The following is a 17,983-nucleotide window of genomic DNA, read 5'->3' on the forward strand; positions in this document are numbered from 1 at the left end:
CGCTGCCAATTTCTTCAAAAACTCCATTTTGTGATTTTCTTCTATTTTTGTATGTTTCCTTTCCATCCTTTAAGTTATTCCTGCCTTTAGAATATCTGAAACTACTTAACACACAAATCACAGCATCGAATGGTAATAAAGGGTAATTAAAATAAATAATTTTAAGGCATAGGAAACATGTAATTCACATATATCACATAATAAGGAAGGGAAAGTAAAACCATGCAATTTACATGAATAAGTAGGTGACGGATTGAATAAATCTCTTGAATTGAAAACAATATATATCATAAAATATGGGTTTATCACATATTCACAATATTTACATATATACAATAACCAATAACAAGGCACACATATGCGATTCCCCAGCAACGGCGCCATTTTGATGAAGAGATTTTTGTGTAGTTTAGAATTTCACAAATGAAATCTTGTTGCAAGTATAGTTTCTAAACCAACAAACATTAAATTTGGTTGTCACAAGTAACAAACCCTAATAAAAATAAACCGAAGTATTCAAACCTCGGGTCGTCTCTCAAAGGAATTGCAGGGAAGTGTTCTTGTTATTGGTTATAAGATGCATATTTTGGGATTTTGAATAAGGAACATGAAAAATAAATGGCAAGAAAGTAAATGAACTCAAATAATAAAACGGTCTTGGCAAGGGTTGATGGATAGGGATCTTTATCCTTGTTACTAACCACAATATGATAATTGCAAGGATCAATCTCATTAAGTCATCCTCTAATGAATGAAGAAAAGTCAAATGAGCTACACCAATCCTAATCCACAAGTCCTAGCCACTCACTAATTAACTTAGTGGAAGCTAGAGTCAATGGACACCAATTATCAAGTCTTGGACATTAGCAACTCAATTTCACCTAAGTTACCATCCCAAGTCAAGAACACAAAAATCTACTCTAACATCCCTCCAAGCATTTTGTCAAACACTTGGAAGGCATAAAAAGGAAAGAAAAATAAGATTACAAGAAATGTAAATCTACAACTACCAAAAGCAAGGAATTAACAACAACAACTCAAATCAACAATAAAGGAACATGAAACATAAATTGCATTAAAAGGAAATAGAAGAAACAAAAGTACATCAACAATAAAGTAAACATATACAAGGAATGAAATACTAAACTAAGAAAGCAAAGGTAGAGGAATGAGAAATTAAAGAGAAAAAGTAAATCCAAGCATGAATTAAACCTAGATCTAAGAAATCTTAATCCACATCTAACCTAATTCTAGAGAGAAGAGAGAGATTCTCTCTCTAGAAACTAACTAAAGCATGATGAAAACTAAACTATGTGATCCCCCTCCTTTGACTCCTCTTGATTTCTACATGTAATAGGCTCTGGAATGAGTTGGATTTGGGCCTGAGAAGCCCGGAAATTGCCCCCAGCGTTTTCACTTTAATGAGGTCACGTGCGAGCATCGACGCGTATGAGTGGGTCACGCGTACGCGTCGCTTGGCTTTTTGCTATCCACGCGTACGCGTCATTCCACGTGTGCGCGTCTGTTACACGTGCGCGTCGGTGAATGCACCCCAAATCCTTGATTCTCCATAATTTCTCCATTTTGCATGCTTTTCTCTTCATTCCTCTGATCCATTCCTAGCCTTTTCAACCTGAATTCACTAACAAACACATCAAGGCATCTAGTGGAATCAATAGTGAATTAAAATTAGCCAATTAAGGGCCTAAAAAGCATGTTTTCACACTTAAGCACAAATTAAGGAGAATATATGAAACCATGCTATTTTAGTGAATAAATGTGGGAAAAGGTAGTAAAATCCCCTCAATTCAAGATAAAATGCACCACGAAATAGTGGTGCATCAAAGTTTCGCCGCCGTAAGCCTCGCAGTGGCTACCACAAGTGCCACTGTTGCCTATCCCTTTCTTTTCTATTCTTTATCTTTTCAATTTTCTTATTTTAATCTTCTTTGTTATGTTTAGTTGCTTGCTTAATTTCTGTTGTCTTTATTTAACTTTGGTAATCTAGCTTAAGTTTTGCTTAATTAGTTATTGTTGAGTTGCAAGTGTTCAATTTTTTATTTGTGGTTTGTTGATGCTTGAATTTTGGTTTGAATTTGTTGAATATGTCACTACAAAAAAAAAGGTTAAAATGGCGGTTTTTTAAGGTAATTACGGCAGTTACAACCGCCATTATTACCGAAAATGGCGCCCCCAAGAAACGCCGAAATTCTGGGCGCCATTCTGGTTATTACGGCGGTTTTCTGAAAAATGCCGTAATAACCAGTGGATAATACGGCGGTTTTTTGGCGGTCAAAACGGCGGTTTTAACCGCCATTTTAACCAAATAAAACGGCAGTTTTGTTGTTGTTTATAATGGCGGTTTGTAACCGCCGTTTTTACTTGGGTTTAATGGCATCTTCTCGTTTAAAATGGCGTTTATAACCGTCGTTTTTACCTGGGTTTAATGGCATCCTTCTCGTTTAAAATGGCGTTTATAACCGCCGTTTTTACCTGTATTTAATGACATCCTTTTCGTTTAAAATGGCATTTTTTAACTGTCGTTTTTACCAGGATATAATGGCACTATTTTCGTTTAAAATGGAATTTTTTAACTACCATTTTTACCAAGATATAATGGCACCATTTCCGTTTAAAATGGCGTTTTTAGCCGTCGTTTTTACCTAATTACAATTTTATACTTTTTAAAATGAGATTAAAACTATGTATTTAAGGTGACATTTTTAGAACTCAAACTTTAAAATCTCATAATAACCAAAAAGCATAACCTTAAATCAAACATCATAACAAGATTTTTAATTCATACACAGTCTCCGAAAATAAAAAATCATAATCCAAAAACAAAGTATCAAAGATAACATTTTTCAATAATTTGTCTTAACATATATCTATAATACTTAATACATAAAATCTTTATCATACAAGATCATGCTTCTTTGTTACTCGCTCCAGAAGACCTACTTCCTAACTCTCTTGGTGATGGAATCTCACTCTCTTGATCCAATCCCTACAACAAAAATATAATTATGAGCACAATAAAAAAGGATATAAAACTGAATTTGAAACTATTAATATAAAATTATTCAATCAAAAAAGAAAAGAGGATCAAATTTCTGGTCAACAAGGTCCCTCATCATCTTCAAAATTAGACCTTGAACTAAGATTAGGGCTTGAGCCTCCACAAGGATCTAATTCATCATCAGCTAGCTACTACTTCAATCTAATTTTGGTTATTATAATATTAACTTAGCTTCTTTAAAATGTTTTTTAGCTTTCTTGCTTGCACCTTTTCATAGGAATCAATTGTTGGTAGGCTTTTAATTAACAAAGTTAAAGCTAGCTTCCAAAGTCAAATTTTAAAATTGACCCAGATTCCCTTAAGATTCCAAATATTACACATGGATAAGGTATTAAGAACATAAATTGTATTTGTACCTGTGAAATTTGTTGAGTAGGGAACATTCCAGCCAATTTCACTCGAATTTTACCTCCTTCCTTAGAAGCAATATAGGAGACTAGTTCTTGCAATTGCGCTTTAATGGTATCCAACTCTTTTTGCACATTTGGACCACAAGTAGATGATGTGCCAGCATCATTTGAAGAACCTAAATTCATCTGACTAATTCTTGTAGTGTTGTTCTTGAAAGCAACTGTTGGAACAGCTCCCATGCCTAAACCTCGAACACGACCAGGGTGTTCTTTCCCAAGAACTACTCCAAGAGCATCAAGAGGAGAATTAATGGTTGATTCCACCACTTGTTGACTACTATATGCTTCAATCTTCTCCTACATATATAAAAAGAAAGGGAAAGAATCAAACATAACATTATCTTATAAAAAAGAAAGAAAAAGAAATACAAACAAGTTACTTATTGCACTTTAGTCTTACCGCTATTTCTTTAGCCTTTTCATTAACATAACTTCTATCTATTTTCTTGTGAGTGATATCCCACATTTGAACCCTACTAACTTCTTTTCCCGTCTCTTCTGTCTAAAATTCAAGAAAAGTAGAAAGACTCAATCAAAAAATATATCATCCAAGAAAAAATATGCATAAAATTAAGTAACTAACAACAACAATATGTTCTATTTGAGAAGCAGAAAAGGAATTTAGAGAAGCAGAAAAGGAAGCTAGGAAAAAAGGATTGCAATTTGGTTTGATTGATGTAAGTGAAGCTATGGCAATGTGGCCTGATGGACATCCTGGTAAATATGGCCATTTATATGAAACCAGTTTTTGGTCTATATGATGAAGGGGATAAGCACTCCAATTTAACTCCAATATAATTATTTTATGTTTTTGATTCATTTACTATAGGGAAAAATCTTCTACTATCCCATGATTTTGTAAAGGGTTACATGAGAATTTGTGAAATGATTGATTCTACAATCCCTTTCTCAAGAATGGATTCAGTTGGTTTGAAAGCCCTGTTTTTCAGTGAAACAATTAAGTTAACCCAAGTGGCAAGCAAGATTAAATGTTTATTGTTATTTTTTTTCTTTCTAAATGCTGCCAGCTTCTATTCTTTTGGTTGCACTGTCAAGGTTGAACAAAAATGTGCATCAGTGAATGCAGAATGACTACTAGATACTACCTAACTAACAAATAATTATTCAGCACCGAAAAAATAGAAGCACAAATACATCAATAAATAAATAAATAAATATATAATTATTTTATGTTTTTGATTACCAATTCAGCCCTTCTTCTTGCAATTGATTTAGCACCTGAAGTATGAGGAATTATTTATTTTTGCTGAATTTCTTGATTCCTCTTACAAAGATTCTGCAAGATTAATTTGGACACAATTAAATAGAGTTAAACATGCATTCACAACATTCCATATAATACTTAATTTCCTATCAGCCAACTTAAACCATTGAATAAGTTCAGCTTCAAAATAATTAACTCTCAGTGAATCCAACAGTCTTAATTACTCACTAACAGTGATAGAACTCACATGAAATAATTCATTAATTTTTCTTTATTATAAATTTATAATAGTAACTCACTAACAGTGATAGAACTAACAGTGATGTTTGATTCTAGTGTAACTCAAATTCCAGAACTCGTAAACAAAATTTCCAATTTAAGACTTATAATAGTAAGATAATAACCACACATGGTTACTCAGATTTGATCCAGAGATGACAAACTACTCCAATGTAACGATCAATTATACTTATTTAATTATGGTATATATTATATTTTATACTTTTCGTACACTTTTCTAAATAAAATATTTCTTTTCACATAATAATGTTTTCCTTTATACATTAGACTAGAAGAAGAAAGACGATATAATAATATAACAACTAGCTACTTGCAGCTCTATTTAATACACAACTAGCTATTTACATTTTATTATATAACTAAAAAAATTATACTCCTTCTGATTTCAAAAAATTATTTAAGGCTTTTTAGTGGGACAACATTTAACTAGGATTGTAAGTACTTACCTGAGTTTCAGGCTTCAAACGATATTCTACGAATAAAGCCCATTGATCAAGGGCAATATCTTCTGGTGTATTATTTATAATCTCGGTTTTATTCAACCTCGGATCATAAAACTCATTCCAAAGCTTTATCCTATGTTCCCTCCATTTTTTGCCAAGCGATTGGAGCAGAAATCGTTTGGCCAAGCTATCATACACTTTGAAGCAAAATCAAGCCTTTAATATGGAACAAAGAATATATATTAACTAAGAAATATAACTAAATAATGACAAAGAAATAAGCTTTAGAGTTTAAGTAATCTTCTTACTTGGAAAAAAATATTCCATTGATTTTCAAAAAAGCTCTCTGGAATGTCTGACCACTTATCAAAACTGATTGAAAATGCTACACAATCAGTGGCCAATTACCCACAAACTCCTGCAAGGAGTTCGGCTGCTTCTCCTATTGCTGCATGTTGTCTATCAAAATTGACAACTAAGCGCAAACCTTCTAGCAAATTATGCACATCCTTCACTAATAAATGAAGGCGTGTACTATTTTCATATTCATCTAAAATAAATAAATAAATATAAATAAATGAGTAATTCAGCAACTAAAGAATAAAACATATGATGATAGATATATATTATAAAAGATTGATTCTTGTGCAGGGTATAATGTAACAGCTACATATATAATACTATATATTATACATCAGAATTCCGAATCAAGGTGAAAATAGGTTAATATTAGTAATATCCACTGCAAGATAAATATCATTATTAAAACAAAAAAATAATGTACTATATATTCTCGTAACATAATTTCAGTAAAGGATACATTAGAGTAATTACAATCATGTATTCATATTTTTCCTATATGAGCCACCGTAACACAAGGATAATTTGTTCCCCATATTAACCTACTAAGTGATTTAATTTCAAGTTAATTTAAACTTAAAGAATAAGTTGAACCAGTAGAAGTAAAAGTAGAAGTAGAAGGGAAGCAGTAGTGGCAGGAACGTTATTTGGGGGAAAATCTGAACAAGGACATATAAATTGGAAGATAGTGAAATTTGGAAAGGAACAGGAGTGAAAGAAATAGTGTGATAGGTGGCTGGAGAATATTACAGTTGAGAATATTACATACCTATGGCATCAACAGTCCAGTAATGCCTAGATTCACGCCCACATTTACGTTTAGGTTCGGATGGATGCTCAGATATAGTTGGAGCAACTGATGATGGCTCAGAAGAATTTGAAGCTGCAGACTTGTCTCGGGAGGAACTTGCAACTGTTGTCGACTTATCTCGGGAGGAATTTGTAGTTGTCAACTTGTCTCGGGAGGAATTTGAAGCTGCTGACTTGTCCCGGGAGGAATTTGAAGCTGCTGCTGACTTGTCCCAGGAGGAATTTGCAGCAGCTACCGACTTGTCTCGGGAGGAATTTGCAGCTGCTACCGACTTGACTTGTGATGCATTTGAAGCTGCTGACTTGTCTCGGGATGAATTTGCAGCTGCTATTGACTAATCTTGTGAAGAATTTGCAGTTGCTATTGACTTGTCTTGTGAAGAATTTGCAGCTGCTGCTTTAAGTAGATTCTTGTACTTCTTTTACTTTGGCATATCTGTATAATAGATCAAATAAATAATTAATAAATATAGAACAAAATGTGCATCAAGGTTTAATAGTTCCATTAAATCAATTAATGAATCTAAACAACATATTTATGTAAAATTTACAAACAAAATTTACAAACAAATGTACAAAATTTATCTAAACCACTTATTAATAAAACTCACCTACTATTCTGACATGTGTTCGTCTTCTCCAATGTCATTATCTAATAGTTCATCATCTACCTCATCTCTTAACAATGATAGATTATCACCATTTTCAAATAAAGAATCTAAGTTTTGCTCTAACCATGGCTCATTCTCGCATGCTTCATCATCTTCATTTCCCCCCATATCATATGAATCTCTTGACTTCAAATGCACGACAATACTCCAATCTTTATTCACTTCATCATTGACAAAATACACCATTCGAGCTTGTGAGGCTTCAATATATGGATCATCCTCCTCTTGGTCACCACTGTGTATTACTCGTGAAATATTAACAGAAGTAAAACCCCAATTATCCTTTCTACAGCCCCGTTCTCTAGTGGTGTCAGCCCATTTACATTTGAATAAAGTAACCCGAAATCGGCCATTGTAGTTTAGTTCTATAATATCTTCTAGTTTGCCACACTACAAGAAAACAGCTCTATTGCCACGCTTTTAAAGCGTGGCGAAAAGCTGAAAAAAGCGTGGCGATAGCTTTTCGCCACGCTTTTTGAGCTACCGCCACGCTTTTGAAAGGGTGGCCTATCAAAGGGTGGCGGTTGCTCTATCGCCACGCTTTTGGTGACCTATCACCACGCTTTATTTTTTGCCACGCTTTTGCAGATTGTCCCGCTTAAAAAACGTGGCCATATGCGAGAGATACGGCCACGCTTTAAAAGCGTGGCCATAGAGAGATACAGCCACGCTTTTAAAGCGTGGCAATAGCAGGAGATACGGCCACGCTTTTAAAACGTGGCGATAGCGGGAGATACGGCCACGCTTTTAAAGCCTAGCGATAGCAAGAGATACGGCCACACTTTAAAAGCGTGGCGATAGCCTTGTCAAATTTTAAAAAAAAAAAATCTTCTTTTTTTATTTTCAATCCTTTTGTATTACCAAACCTATAAATATAGTATGCAATTTTTATTATAAGATAAATTAAACAGTAATTAGTGACAATTTTTGGTATAATTGTTTTATACACTAATCCTTATACAAAACTTTCCAGGTTTTTTCAGTAACAAAAAACCCTTCAACCTCCTATCCAGCCGAAATTCACTAACTAAGCAAAACGCATGTATAATTACAAAAGCAATGGAAAATTAATAGCAGGTCTGGGGTCTCAAGATCACGTCAGGGTCCCTCATTTTCTGTATTTTATATTTTTCTTACAACCTTGTGCCCAACAAGTACATAACCGAGCTCAATATCCCCCTATCAGAATGATTCCCAGCAATGTTTGGTGGAGCTGAAAAAAATAATACCAACATCAATAAAATGATTTCATTTCCTTTTCACAGAACATAATAATGAAAATGCTGACAATCACCGACCAAAGACATAATAATGAAGAAACAAGGAATAACCCCATTGGCAAGCAAGCTCAGTGCTTTTTTTTCTTTTGCAAAAAAGAAACAAAAAAAAAAGGCAAAAGGAACCATTGAATTACCATGCATGCAAAAGGGACAAAGGAATCTAACCAATTGGCAATGCAGGATGCAATGCATGTAGGTAGAGATCAAATTTCAGGAAATAATTTAAGCAGAAACAAATGAAAGATGTATTAAGAAATGTCTTCACTTGTTACAACACCACATCAGAGCCACAAACAGCTTGTTATCCATCTAAATATAAGATACTATATTGATGGAGTGAGGTGGGGTGGGGCATAAAAGAATAAATTCAATTGTTTTCCCCCTGATTACATACTTTATCAAGATACTACTCAAATTCATTGCCATGAGAAAATTGGCTACTATGACAGGCTCAATTCAAGAAAATAAGGAGAGTTTGAGAGAATGGACAATTGAACCCAGTTAATATTTTCTGGCTATTCACATACTGAAAAAGAGAGAAGGAGCGAAGGGGGAAATCAAATGGAACTGAATGATCGATGAAATCGACAGAGTGATTACCATAAAAAGAAAAGCACAAAAAAACACAATCATGGATGGAAAGCTTAAATCAACCAAAAAATACGAGAAAATTTATATGCTCAGAAAGAAGGGGCAAAAAAACAAACCAGGAGATGTATCTGTCAGCATATAAATCTCGGTTGTCGAGTATATTCCTGCCAGGACAGTGCGCTTGGCATACCAATCAATATCAGAAGCATTGTCACCTGCAGCATGCCAAATCTCATCCACCAGCATTGCCCTCTGCTTAAAACTAGTTGGAACATTCACTGGTTGAGCCTGTAATGCAAGATATATATATATATTTCAATTTTTTTTATTAAAAATATTGGTTTTCTAACATTTTCGTTTAAATAAAAAGATAAAAGAGCAAGAATGAAAACAGAACCATACCTCGTCAAAGACACCGGCGGGACTGTCCTAATAGCTAGCTAGAAAGAAGCCACCCAAAGTGTTTCTGTATCAAGTAATAATTAATGCAGCCTCTGTTTAATTTCAAAGTTTAACATAATTTACAAGTCCTATCAAAATTCAAAAGATTTTAGAATGATTTTACCAGTCTTGAAAATTAACCAAACAAAAATATCCCTGAGTTCACATCAGCAACAGTTAGTCTTCTAAACTGACGACATTTCTTGGAATCAATATTTATAAATTGCCTAAAGACTCAAACCCATAAAAGAATTGCTGCATTTATAATCTAAAGAGAGAAATTACAATATTGGACCTACCCAAAAGCTTCAGCCAATTTGAATTCTCTTGGAATGTATCTTCTAGCTTTCTCTGCCTTCACAAGATGGAGTTAATACAAGGCACTGATAAACAAAAAACAAGAACAGTTAATGAAAGAAACAATTCCCAATTCCCACAAATTAAAGTTGAACATACATAAACAACACTTAGAGAAAGATTCATTGACTAAAACCATGATAAATTTAACAAAATCGAAAGTAAAAACAAATACTTAGAAATGGGAAAATTGGATAAAAAGGAAAACATACCACATTCAACAGAGAAGCAACAGTTTTTAGGTGTCCAATAGCCACATAACCCAGCGCTAAGACATCCAGAATTGTAGCTTCTTGAATGCCTTTTGAGCCGGCATTCATCCGATCTTTGACCACTTCATAATTTGCATTAAGTAGGTCAAGAGCATCATCTCTTTTTCCCTCAACTCTGTCTCAAATTTGTTTATTCTGTGGAACACAACTTGCAGAGTCAGGGACATAGGGAATCAGATAATATTATAATACTTGTAGCTAAATCGATGGAACAAAACTGCTTCTTACCTGTGATTTTGATTAGCATTAGTGTTACCAAAGCTTAAGGACTCAAGTGAAGCTCTTGAGGCACAAAAGCGAGTAACAGTGGTGATAGGTATACTTTGATGTGAATAAAAAAGTGTTCTCAATATAGATTCAATTATGGCCTTCTGAAAATTTTTGCGCCCGACATAACCGACAAGAATACTTTCTGGAACCGGCTTTCCGGGGCAGAATCCGGGGACCTGTTGATGTGAAATGGTAAATTAGCACATAAAAGTGGCATACTATTTCAAAAATTTTGGATACATGAATCTTGAGCAAACTTCTTTGAGATATATGGTGAAGCAGTAACCTCAGACTGTAAAAATTAGTCAGCTAAAATATTTTATAAGAAAAACAAGGTAGGGATGTTATACTCATCAATGTAGATACAAAAGAATCATAAACTGCAGGCATTATAGATAATGATTGCATGTATAAACCATAAATTAAGTGGTGATAGTACCTTTGCTTGTTTTGTAAACTCAGATATGACCCTTTCGTAACAATCCTCACAGACAACTGGTGGCACCTCCACTTGAAGTCTAACCTGCAATGAAATCAGATAATATGTTGAAATAAAAATAGTCCTAATTGTGCAAACACCTTACTAACATAAATTGCAGAAGCTACTCTATTGAGCTAGAATCTAAGCAAACCAAACTTTGAGCATCGATATAATTATGTAAATGAGCTATTCAAATCAAAGCATTGACAGAAAAGAAATGGATGAAGAAGAAGAGTGCATACTCTGGAATTGGGTTCTTGTGTTTCGGTGACGTTCAACTCTACCGGAAGACGGTCCATTTTCTCTTCTGTGGAAGAAGCAGCCACCGAAGAAGAAGAAGAAGAAGCTGAAACAATAAAGGGAGAAGAACTACCATTATGATGGTGAAAGAGAAAGGGTTTATGATAATGAGATGATGAGTAATAGAAGAAGACTCAATTTTCATGAGAAAGTGAAACCTGATAAGATAGATCCCTAATAATTCCATAATCATTCCCTAAACCAAGAACAAAAGTTGTATCTATCATCACAGAATAACCAAATATTTAATCATTGAGTCAAACTCTAGAAACGAACGCTAGAAATGCCACACAACAAAGAAACACAATTGAATCGAATGGATTTCAAAGCGATACTTACTGAACCACCGGTGGAAAATTTAGATCCATCAACACTAAAAGTAATGCAGTTTTGAGAACCGATATTCTGCAGAGGGGCCAGTTCTTTGGCCAACAGCTTCATTTTCGTTTCATTACCATACAGCTCAAACAATCTGCATGAGCACATAGAAATACGTCGACTTATATTTGATTTCTCAGTTAAGTAAAAGTGAAATATAAGATAATCATGCTTAAGAAGCAACTATGGCTATTGTCAAGCATTCCCCTACTCCAAGGAAACTCGAACAAGAAACCATCAAAATAGTATGGTAAATTGATATAACGTATCGGAATTCTGATTGTGAGATTATTGAAAGTGACAGTAACTGCAACTATGAAATGCAAAATTGAGATAAATCATTAAAGAACTTTTCAACCGATAAATTTAGATAATAGGTTCAATCTCGAAGCTCATAAGTAAAGACACTTACTTGCAGCTACCATTGCTGAGAGAGCACACAAAATCGTCCTTTTTTAATATTAATATTGGAAAACATTCAGATCGGAAATCGTTTCTGAAAACCCTAGAAAGATGCGGAAACCAGCTAAGCTATTGCAAGTATGATATGAGAGACTGTAAGGGATTACAGTTACAATTAGAGACGAGAATTCACATGAAAACGTGGCGAAGAGGAAGAAGAAGCGTTACCTGAGAGAAATTAAAAAGAGAAACAAGGTTGAAGAGTGAGGAGCTACCGCCACACACATACTGAAGCACCGTCCTTCTCTTCGCTTTCTTCCATTACCGTTTTCATTCTGTCCAAACACGAACCACAAGGAAGGCAATGGTGGCCAGAGCAGGAAGATGGCAGGAGAGCGGCGAAACAACGACGCTGGCACGTAAATGACAAGGAGACGACGAGGAGATAGTGAGAGGCTAATGACGCTGACGCTGTTGGATGCTAGGGCAGAGGCGACAAGAGACAAGGCGGAGGGGAGGCTAACGGCGCAGCGAGGGCGGTGCTGGTGACGGCGGAGATCTGAGCTCTTCCAGGGTTGCCATTGATGAGAGTGACGGTGAGAGTTGAGAGTGGGAGAGTCCCGATCGAAGCTTTTGGCCAAGTTTGAGGGTGATTAGGAGGATTCAGGAGTTACTGGGTTGGGGCCGGGTTATTAGGGTTTTCCTTTAAAAACCTTTTGGCTACGCTTTTAAAGCATGCCAAAAGAGTACCAGGATATGGCCACGTTTTGTAAGCGTGGCCGTAATGAAACCCTGTCGCCACGCTTTTAAAATGTCCCTCTTTCTCTCTATGGCCACACTTTTGAAGCGTGGCAGAAAAAAACGTGGCCGTTTCTCTAATCAATTGCCACCCTTCAAAAAGCGTGGCCGTTGACCCTTTTCGCCACATTTTTGAAGCGTGGCAAGAAAAAACGTGGCCAAATCTCTATTCAATTGCCACCCTCACAAAAGTGTGGCCATTGACCACTTTTGGCCACGCTTTTAAAGCGTGGCAAAAAAAAGCGTGGCCATAGGCCTTTTTCTTATAGTGCCATAATATGACAAATCAGCATTCCTAACATCAGCATCACTAGCGCTAGCAACACAAGGAGTTGAAGACATTAAAAAAACTCCACTATTCTGGGTCTTTAACCCTTTGTCTCGATTGGTAGTTCGAAAGGAGAATCCATTAATACTAAATGTAGAAAATCTCTTGGCATATCGTGATGGACCCCTTGCTAAGTATCTCAAATTCTCATGCACAGTATTCATAATATCTGGGTTCATAAGCTATTATGATAGAGATATTAGTTATTATATCCACAAATACTAGCTCAATATTAGCAAAAAATTATCACTTCTCTATTTACCTACGCAGGAAACCAAATAACAAAATCTTTATTGACTCTTTTTTCTATCTCTACATTTGAAGGCCTTCTACCCTTAGATCGTCTTCGTACAAAATCTTTGAAGTCACTGTCAGATATGAAAGTTTAACTCTAACTAAACAACTATTTTCAAGTAAATAAAAAACATGTACAAAAATCCTTAAGCACTTACTCAATGAATGGTTTGACATATGGACAATTTAAAACCACATATCGATGTGCTTGTTTTTTTTCCATAGGTGACAACTCAAATACTGTGAAAGCTCCCTTGAGTTCCCCATTTGTGGAAAAAGGGAATCCACATGTGTACTGCAATTATCATCCGGACGATCATCAACACGTGGTGGCCTATTAAATCTTGTCTCAATCCCTTCTAAGTATCGAGAGCAAAATGTAAGAGCTTCTTCAGCCACGTATCCCTCAGCTATAGAACCTTCTGATTTAGCTTTTTTCGTACATAGGACTTCAAATGACCTAAATACCTAGTTTGTATAATTAAGTGATAGGTTAAATACCTAAGCAAGATATAACTAAGTGATAAGTTAAATGAATAATGATTGAAAAGAGATATTTACCTCTCAATAGGATACATCCACCTATAGTGTACTGGTCCTCTGAGTTTTGCTTCATCAACTAGATGACAGGTTAAATGAACCATGATTGTAAAGAAAGAAGGAGGGAACAACATTTTTAAATGACAAAGGGTAAGGATTATTCGAGGTAAGCAGTCATTAGGGCAAGCAGGTATCTTGGTATAATTAAGCCCTAGTTTATTTATGGTTTTATTGGCCTCATAAAATGTATTTGAAATCTTTGCATTTCCAAAAGCATCTTTTAATAACTTGAGGATTTCGGTCATGGCTTTGTCGCTTATTCTATATAAGCACTTTATGTGATACAGACTAACTAAAAAAGACAGTTTTGAATACTTTGTGCACCCTTCATATAATTGTTCATTGCCATCTTCTAACAACTTGTAAAATTCAACATTTTCTCCATTGTGCTCTTCATTTGCTGCATTGTCTCCATCTCCATCTTCTATGTTGTCTTCATCTCCATCTCCATCTTCATTCAAGTCAGGTCCAGCAACTCCAAACGCGTCATTGAGCATTGTTACCATTGGATGCTGAGATGTCGAATCATCTTGTACAATATGACTAGTTTGATGAACTTGTGACCCAACTCCAACTACCTCTTCACCATGCCAATACCAAACTTTGTAGTTTTCTGGAAATGGCTTGACTATTAAATGTTCAAAAATTTTCTCTCTTGTTTGCCACTTGCCAAAACCACACACCGGACAAGGGCATTTAATCTGATGACCCGCCAGAGATCGATGCTCAAAAGCAAAATCTAAAAACTTGTTTAAACCATCTTTATACTCATGCGTGGTTCATGGTTTTCCAATGCATGACTTATCGATTGACATGAATAAGAGGGACTACAAATAGGGATTTTAAAAAATCTATTCATTAAAATTCTATATATATTCTAAAGGCAAGAAATTTATTCTTTTATATGCAAATTAGATATTAAAAACTTACTTAAATAGTATTTAAAAAAATATAAGAAAATTATAATTACCTCTTTCAAATGATAATTCCCTTCTTTTTTCTTTTCCAGCAAATATTATAACTTGAAGCTTTCAAAGTAAAGTAGCTAGCAGCAAGAGTTGAAGAAGATCTAAAACATGTTTCAAATAATCAGCATGCATGTGGTCAACTAGAATGACATATTGATATATAATCTTTTTATATATTTATATAAAAAAAATAGACCAAAATTTTCAACTCAAAATAATAAGAAATGTATAAACTCAGAATAGTGTGCAGCCTACAATAGAAATGGAAAAATTACTTGCAGGTCTGACATCTATGAGATAAAGAAGAAATTTTAGAAGTGTAGATGAAAGTTGCAAATGAATTAATTTTGCCTTGTTCATACTATTTTAAACGAAGACTAACAAAATTATAAATAAAGAAAATTTGTTAATCCAGTGACCAAAATATCTTCTTGTATATTATGTCTTGATTAACTCTTAATTAATAGCAGCTTATATAATAGTAATAGAGTTAGTGAGAAAGAAGAACTTTGAAAGAAATCTGAATTGTGTGTTTGTATTGCATTCCCTTCACAAAATATATTTATAAAAATTCACTCACAGAATATAGTAGTGCCCAAAAATCTTTGACAGGATAATGATTTGGGATTTGTATGTATATATTTGGCCTTATGCGTTAGTCCTGTAGCATTATTGTCCACGTTTTTTAAATTCAATTGAATGATCCCTCTATATATAGTTATTACTATATATAGTATATGCCCATTGCTGGACCCAATTATGTCCTTTCAATTATTTGAAAAGATTAATATAGAACAGGAATAACAACAATAAGAAAAGCAAACACACTACAAATTAGGATCAAATTACATATATTTAGAGATGACAAAAAAAAGTTCGAACTGCGGGTACTTGTAAAAATTACTCGCGACAGAAAAAAAAATTAGAGATCCATTAAATATTTACAAAGACGGAAGATTTATCACTACGAATAAATAGAAATGGTGGCAGAAATTAAAGTATCTATCTTATGAAAATTTGTTAAATTCTACTAAAGTGAAATTATTTAAATACTTCTTATATATATGATGTAAGTATATGTTTAACTCTTTTTTTTTTCAGTTTTATTTAAAAATAATTTAAATTAAAAATGATGTATATAATATCTAAAGATGCACTAATTAACTATTTAAATTTATATCATTATATAAAGGGAGATTTGAAATTCCAAGGACTCTTGTGAATGAGGAGTATGCTGACAGTTACTTGACAGAAGAGAAAGACAAGAGGAATCTGCTTCTTCAAAGTTCATTGACTTGTGCAATCTTAAACAACTATTTCATTCTATTAATCTGTTTGACAAGTTTAATCCTTTCATCAATTAATATATTTAAATATAGCTTATTTTTAAAAATCTTAAAGAAATTGGTGATTGGAACCAGCAAGTATAATTAAAGGTACAAATACAAATTATTACAATACCCTATCTTTGCAATATATGAAATTAAATTAATTTTTATAACACTAGTTTGTTTTTTTTTCTGAGAAGCCAAGTTATTTGTATTATTTGAATGAGTAGGAAAAAATCTGTCTAGAAAGGAGACAAGGCATGGCAAACAAGATACTAAAGAATTTATAGCATAGACATGTGATGTTAAAATCATAAGAGAAGGAGAAGAAGTAATTGATCAGAAATATAATCATGTGAATTGCATAGTAAATGGACAATTTACTATGATAGAAATATAATCATAAATAATTATCTTATTGTTTTGTTGCTCTAGACCATGTACTAACAAGGTGTTAACAAGGTGTCTCCCTCTCAGCATTACCAAATTTGATTCAGTGATTTTGATATCACTATCCTTTTTACTCAAATAGATTTGAAAGCTTTCTACTTACAGCATTGAATTCCTGAAACTAAAGCCACACAACACAACACAGCAACAGCAACTAAGAAATAATACATTAAAAAAACTCAGACAACCAGCAGAATTTATTGCTTTTTACCAACACTTTTAGTTATTAATCAAATTTCTTTAGTGCTAAGAATTCCTTTTTTTTTTCGTCTTTCATTTCCCTTGATAAATATATCTACTAGAATAACACATTTACACATTTGTTATTCATGATCTTAAGAACACATTTGCCAAATTTGCATTATTGACCGCTGAGGCTGACCAATGGCAAAGTAATTCAATAGGATCATATAAATTCATGTATTTATATCATAAGAAAAAGCATCTATTGCAAGTTCATCAAAGTCAAACATTCTAGCATGAAAAAAAAATCAATTTTACTAATTTTCAGAGATAAAAAAAGAAAGAAAGAATCTTCAAAGTTATGCTACTCCCAACATGTTAATGTATGGACAAGGAGCCTATTAAAATTTGGTTACTGAAAGATGGCCTGCATTTATCTGCTAGTATGCACCTTCAATAAAGTAATTTCATTGTCGCATAAGTTTTTTATTTTATTTTATCTTTAAGATAGTGAATTTAAAAGCTAATTAATTTTGTCTATGCAACAACTAATGATTAGATATGAATGTTTTAAGTTGCATAAAAACTAACTATATTGTATACAACAAATATAGATTAAGGCATCTACTATGATGGATTTGCATGATACTGACATCATGTCTATAAAGCATATCAAAAGGGTGAAAGGACATCTACTGATCGATAGAGACATCTTCAATTCTTGTATTTTTATTTGATTTGATATAATTTTAACCTTTCTGTCTTCAAAATTTATACAAGAGTATGGTTTGGAGAATGAAGAGAACTTAGATTCCTATGGCTACAAATGAAATCCGACACCATTTTATTCCCTAATCCTTTTAAAAAGCAGAATTAATTAACTCTTCTAAACAGCAATCAGCAGGGATTTGAAGGACAGTTCGCACACATGGGAACAAAAGAAAAATTGCTAATGTGTCTAAGT

At 33.8% G+C, this 17,983-nt stretch overlaps 3 protein-coding genes and 1 long non-coding RNA gene across 11 annotated transcripts in view; 1 reads left to right on the forward strand and 3 right to left on the reverse strand.

Annotated features, from left to right (window-relative positions):
- On the reverse strand, window positions 2,805-6,885 carry LOC107633387. 4 transcript variants are annotated; one of them, XM_021119067.1, is made up of 7 exons: window positions 6,587-6,885; window positions 5,766-5,916; window positions 5,461-5,673; window positions 4,694-4,786; window positions 3,890-3,991; window positions 3,436-3,786; window positions 2,805-3,007 (listed from the first exon to the last, which is right to left on the reverse strand). In XM_021119067.1, exons 5-7 carry the CDS (start codon window positions 3,953-3,955, stop codon window positions 2,927-2,929), a joined length of 498 nt encoding a protein of 165 aa, XP_020974726.1. In that variant the 5' UTR covers window positions 3,956-3,991; window positions 4,694-4,786; window positions 5,461-5,673; window positions 5,766-5,916; window positions 6,587-6,885; the 3' UTR covers window positions 2,805-2,926. The 4 variants fall into 4 exon arrangements, with proteins under 4 accessions (XP_020974726.1, XP_020974725.1, XP_020974728.1 ...); XM_021119066.1 differs by having other exon boundaries at window positions 5,766-6,007; XM_021119069.1 differs by having other exon boundaries at window positions 3,489-3,786; window positions 5,766-6,007; window positions 6,587-6,879.
- Window positions 7,218-13,596, forward strand: LOC107630703. The gene is made up of 3 exons (XR_001618364.2): window positions 7,218-7,678; window positions 7,887-7,889; window positions 13,138-13,596. It is a non-coding gene; the product is annotated as an uncharacterized LOC107630703 (long non-coding RNA).
- LOC107630702 (SEC12-like protein 1) overlaps window positions 8,170-17,983 on the reverse strand; it is a 12,676-nt gene continuing 2,862 nt past the window's right edge. Inside the window, exons 1-10 of one of the 5 annotated variants that reach the window (XR_002359531.1) lie at window positions 12,299-12,948; window positions 12,081-12,173; window positions 11,630-11,762; window positions 11,233-11,336; window positions 10,949-11,032; window positions 10,468-10,685; window positions 10,180-10,374; window positions 9,572-9,993; window positions 9,286-9,457; window positions 8,170-8,511 (exon numbers count right to left, since the gene is read on the reverse strand). Coding sequence is in view for 1 of the 5 variants with exons in the window: in XM_016333906.2 (XP_016189392.1) it covers window positions 11,487-11,510; window positions 11,630-11,762; window positions 12,081-12,173; window positions 12,299-12,357 (309 nt within the window). In the remaining 4 variants the exon portion in view is untranslated. Of the gene's footprint in view, window positions 8,512-9,285; window positions 9,458-9,571; window positions 9,994-10,179; window positions 10,375-10,467; window positions 10,686-10,948; window positions 11,033-11,232; window positions 11,337-11,448; window positions 11,511-11,629; window positions 11,763-12,080; window positions 12,174-12,298; window positions 12,954-15,060; window positions 15,160-17,983 lie in introns of those variants that run through there. The other 4 variants (XR_002359532.1, XR_002359534.1, XR_002359533.1 and 1 more) reach the window with 4 other exon arrangements.
- Window positions 13,822-15,054, reverse strand: LOC107630700. The gene is made up of 2 exons (XM_016333905.2): window positions 14,052-15,054; window positions 13,822-13,958 (listed from the first exon to the last, which is right to left on the reverse strand). Exons 1-2 carry the CDS (start codon window positions 14,594-14,596, stop codon window positions 13,901-13,903), a joined length of 603 nt encoding a protein of 200 aa, XP_016189391.1. The 5' UTR covers window positions 14,597-15,054; the 3' UTR covers window positions 13,822-13,900.

This window comes from Arachis ipaensis, chromosome B03 (assembly GCF_000816755.2).
Source record: "Arachis ipaensis cultivar K30076 chromosome B03, Araip1.1, whole genome shotgun sequence".
Taxonomy (NCBI): Eukaryota; Viridiplantae; Streptophyta; class Magnoliopsida; order Fabales; family Fabaceae; genus Arachis; species Arachis ipaensis.

What these genes read in the sequence shown, in the direction of transcription:
- LOC107630700 (XM_016333905.2), bottom strand. Translation starts at nt 14,596, where the DNA reads ATGGTAACAATGCTCAATGACGCGTTTGGAGTTGCTGGACCTGACTTG. An exon ending in TGGATGTATCCTATTGAGAG is followed by an intron (nt 13,959 to 14,051) that starts GTAAATATCTCT and finishes TATACAAACTAG; the next exon opens with GTATTTAGGTCATTTGAAGT.
- LOC107633387 (XM_021119067.1), bottom strand. Translation starts at nt 3,955, where the DNA reads ATGTGGGATATCACTCACAAGAAAATAGATAGAAGTTATGTTAATGAA. An exon ending in AAAAGGCTAAAGAAATAGCG is followed by an intron (nt 3,787 to 3,889) that starts GTAAGACTAAAG and finishes TTATATATGTAG; the next exon opens with GAGAAGATTGAAGCATATAG. An exon ending in CTACTCAACAAATTTCACAG is followed by an intron (nt 3,008 to 3,435) that starts GTACAAATACAA and finishes TTTTTGTTGTAG; the next exon opens with GGATTGGATCAAGAGAGTGA.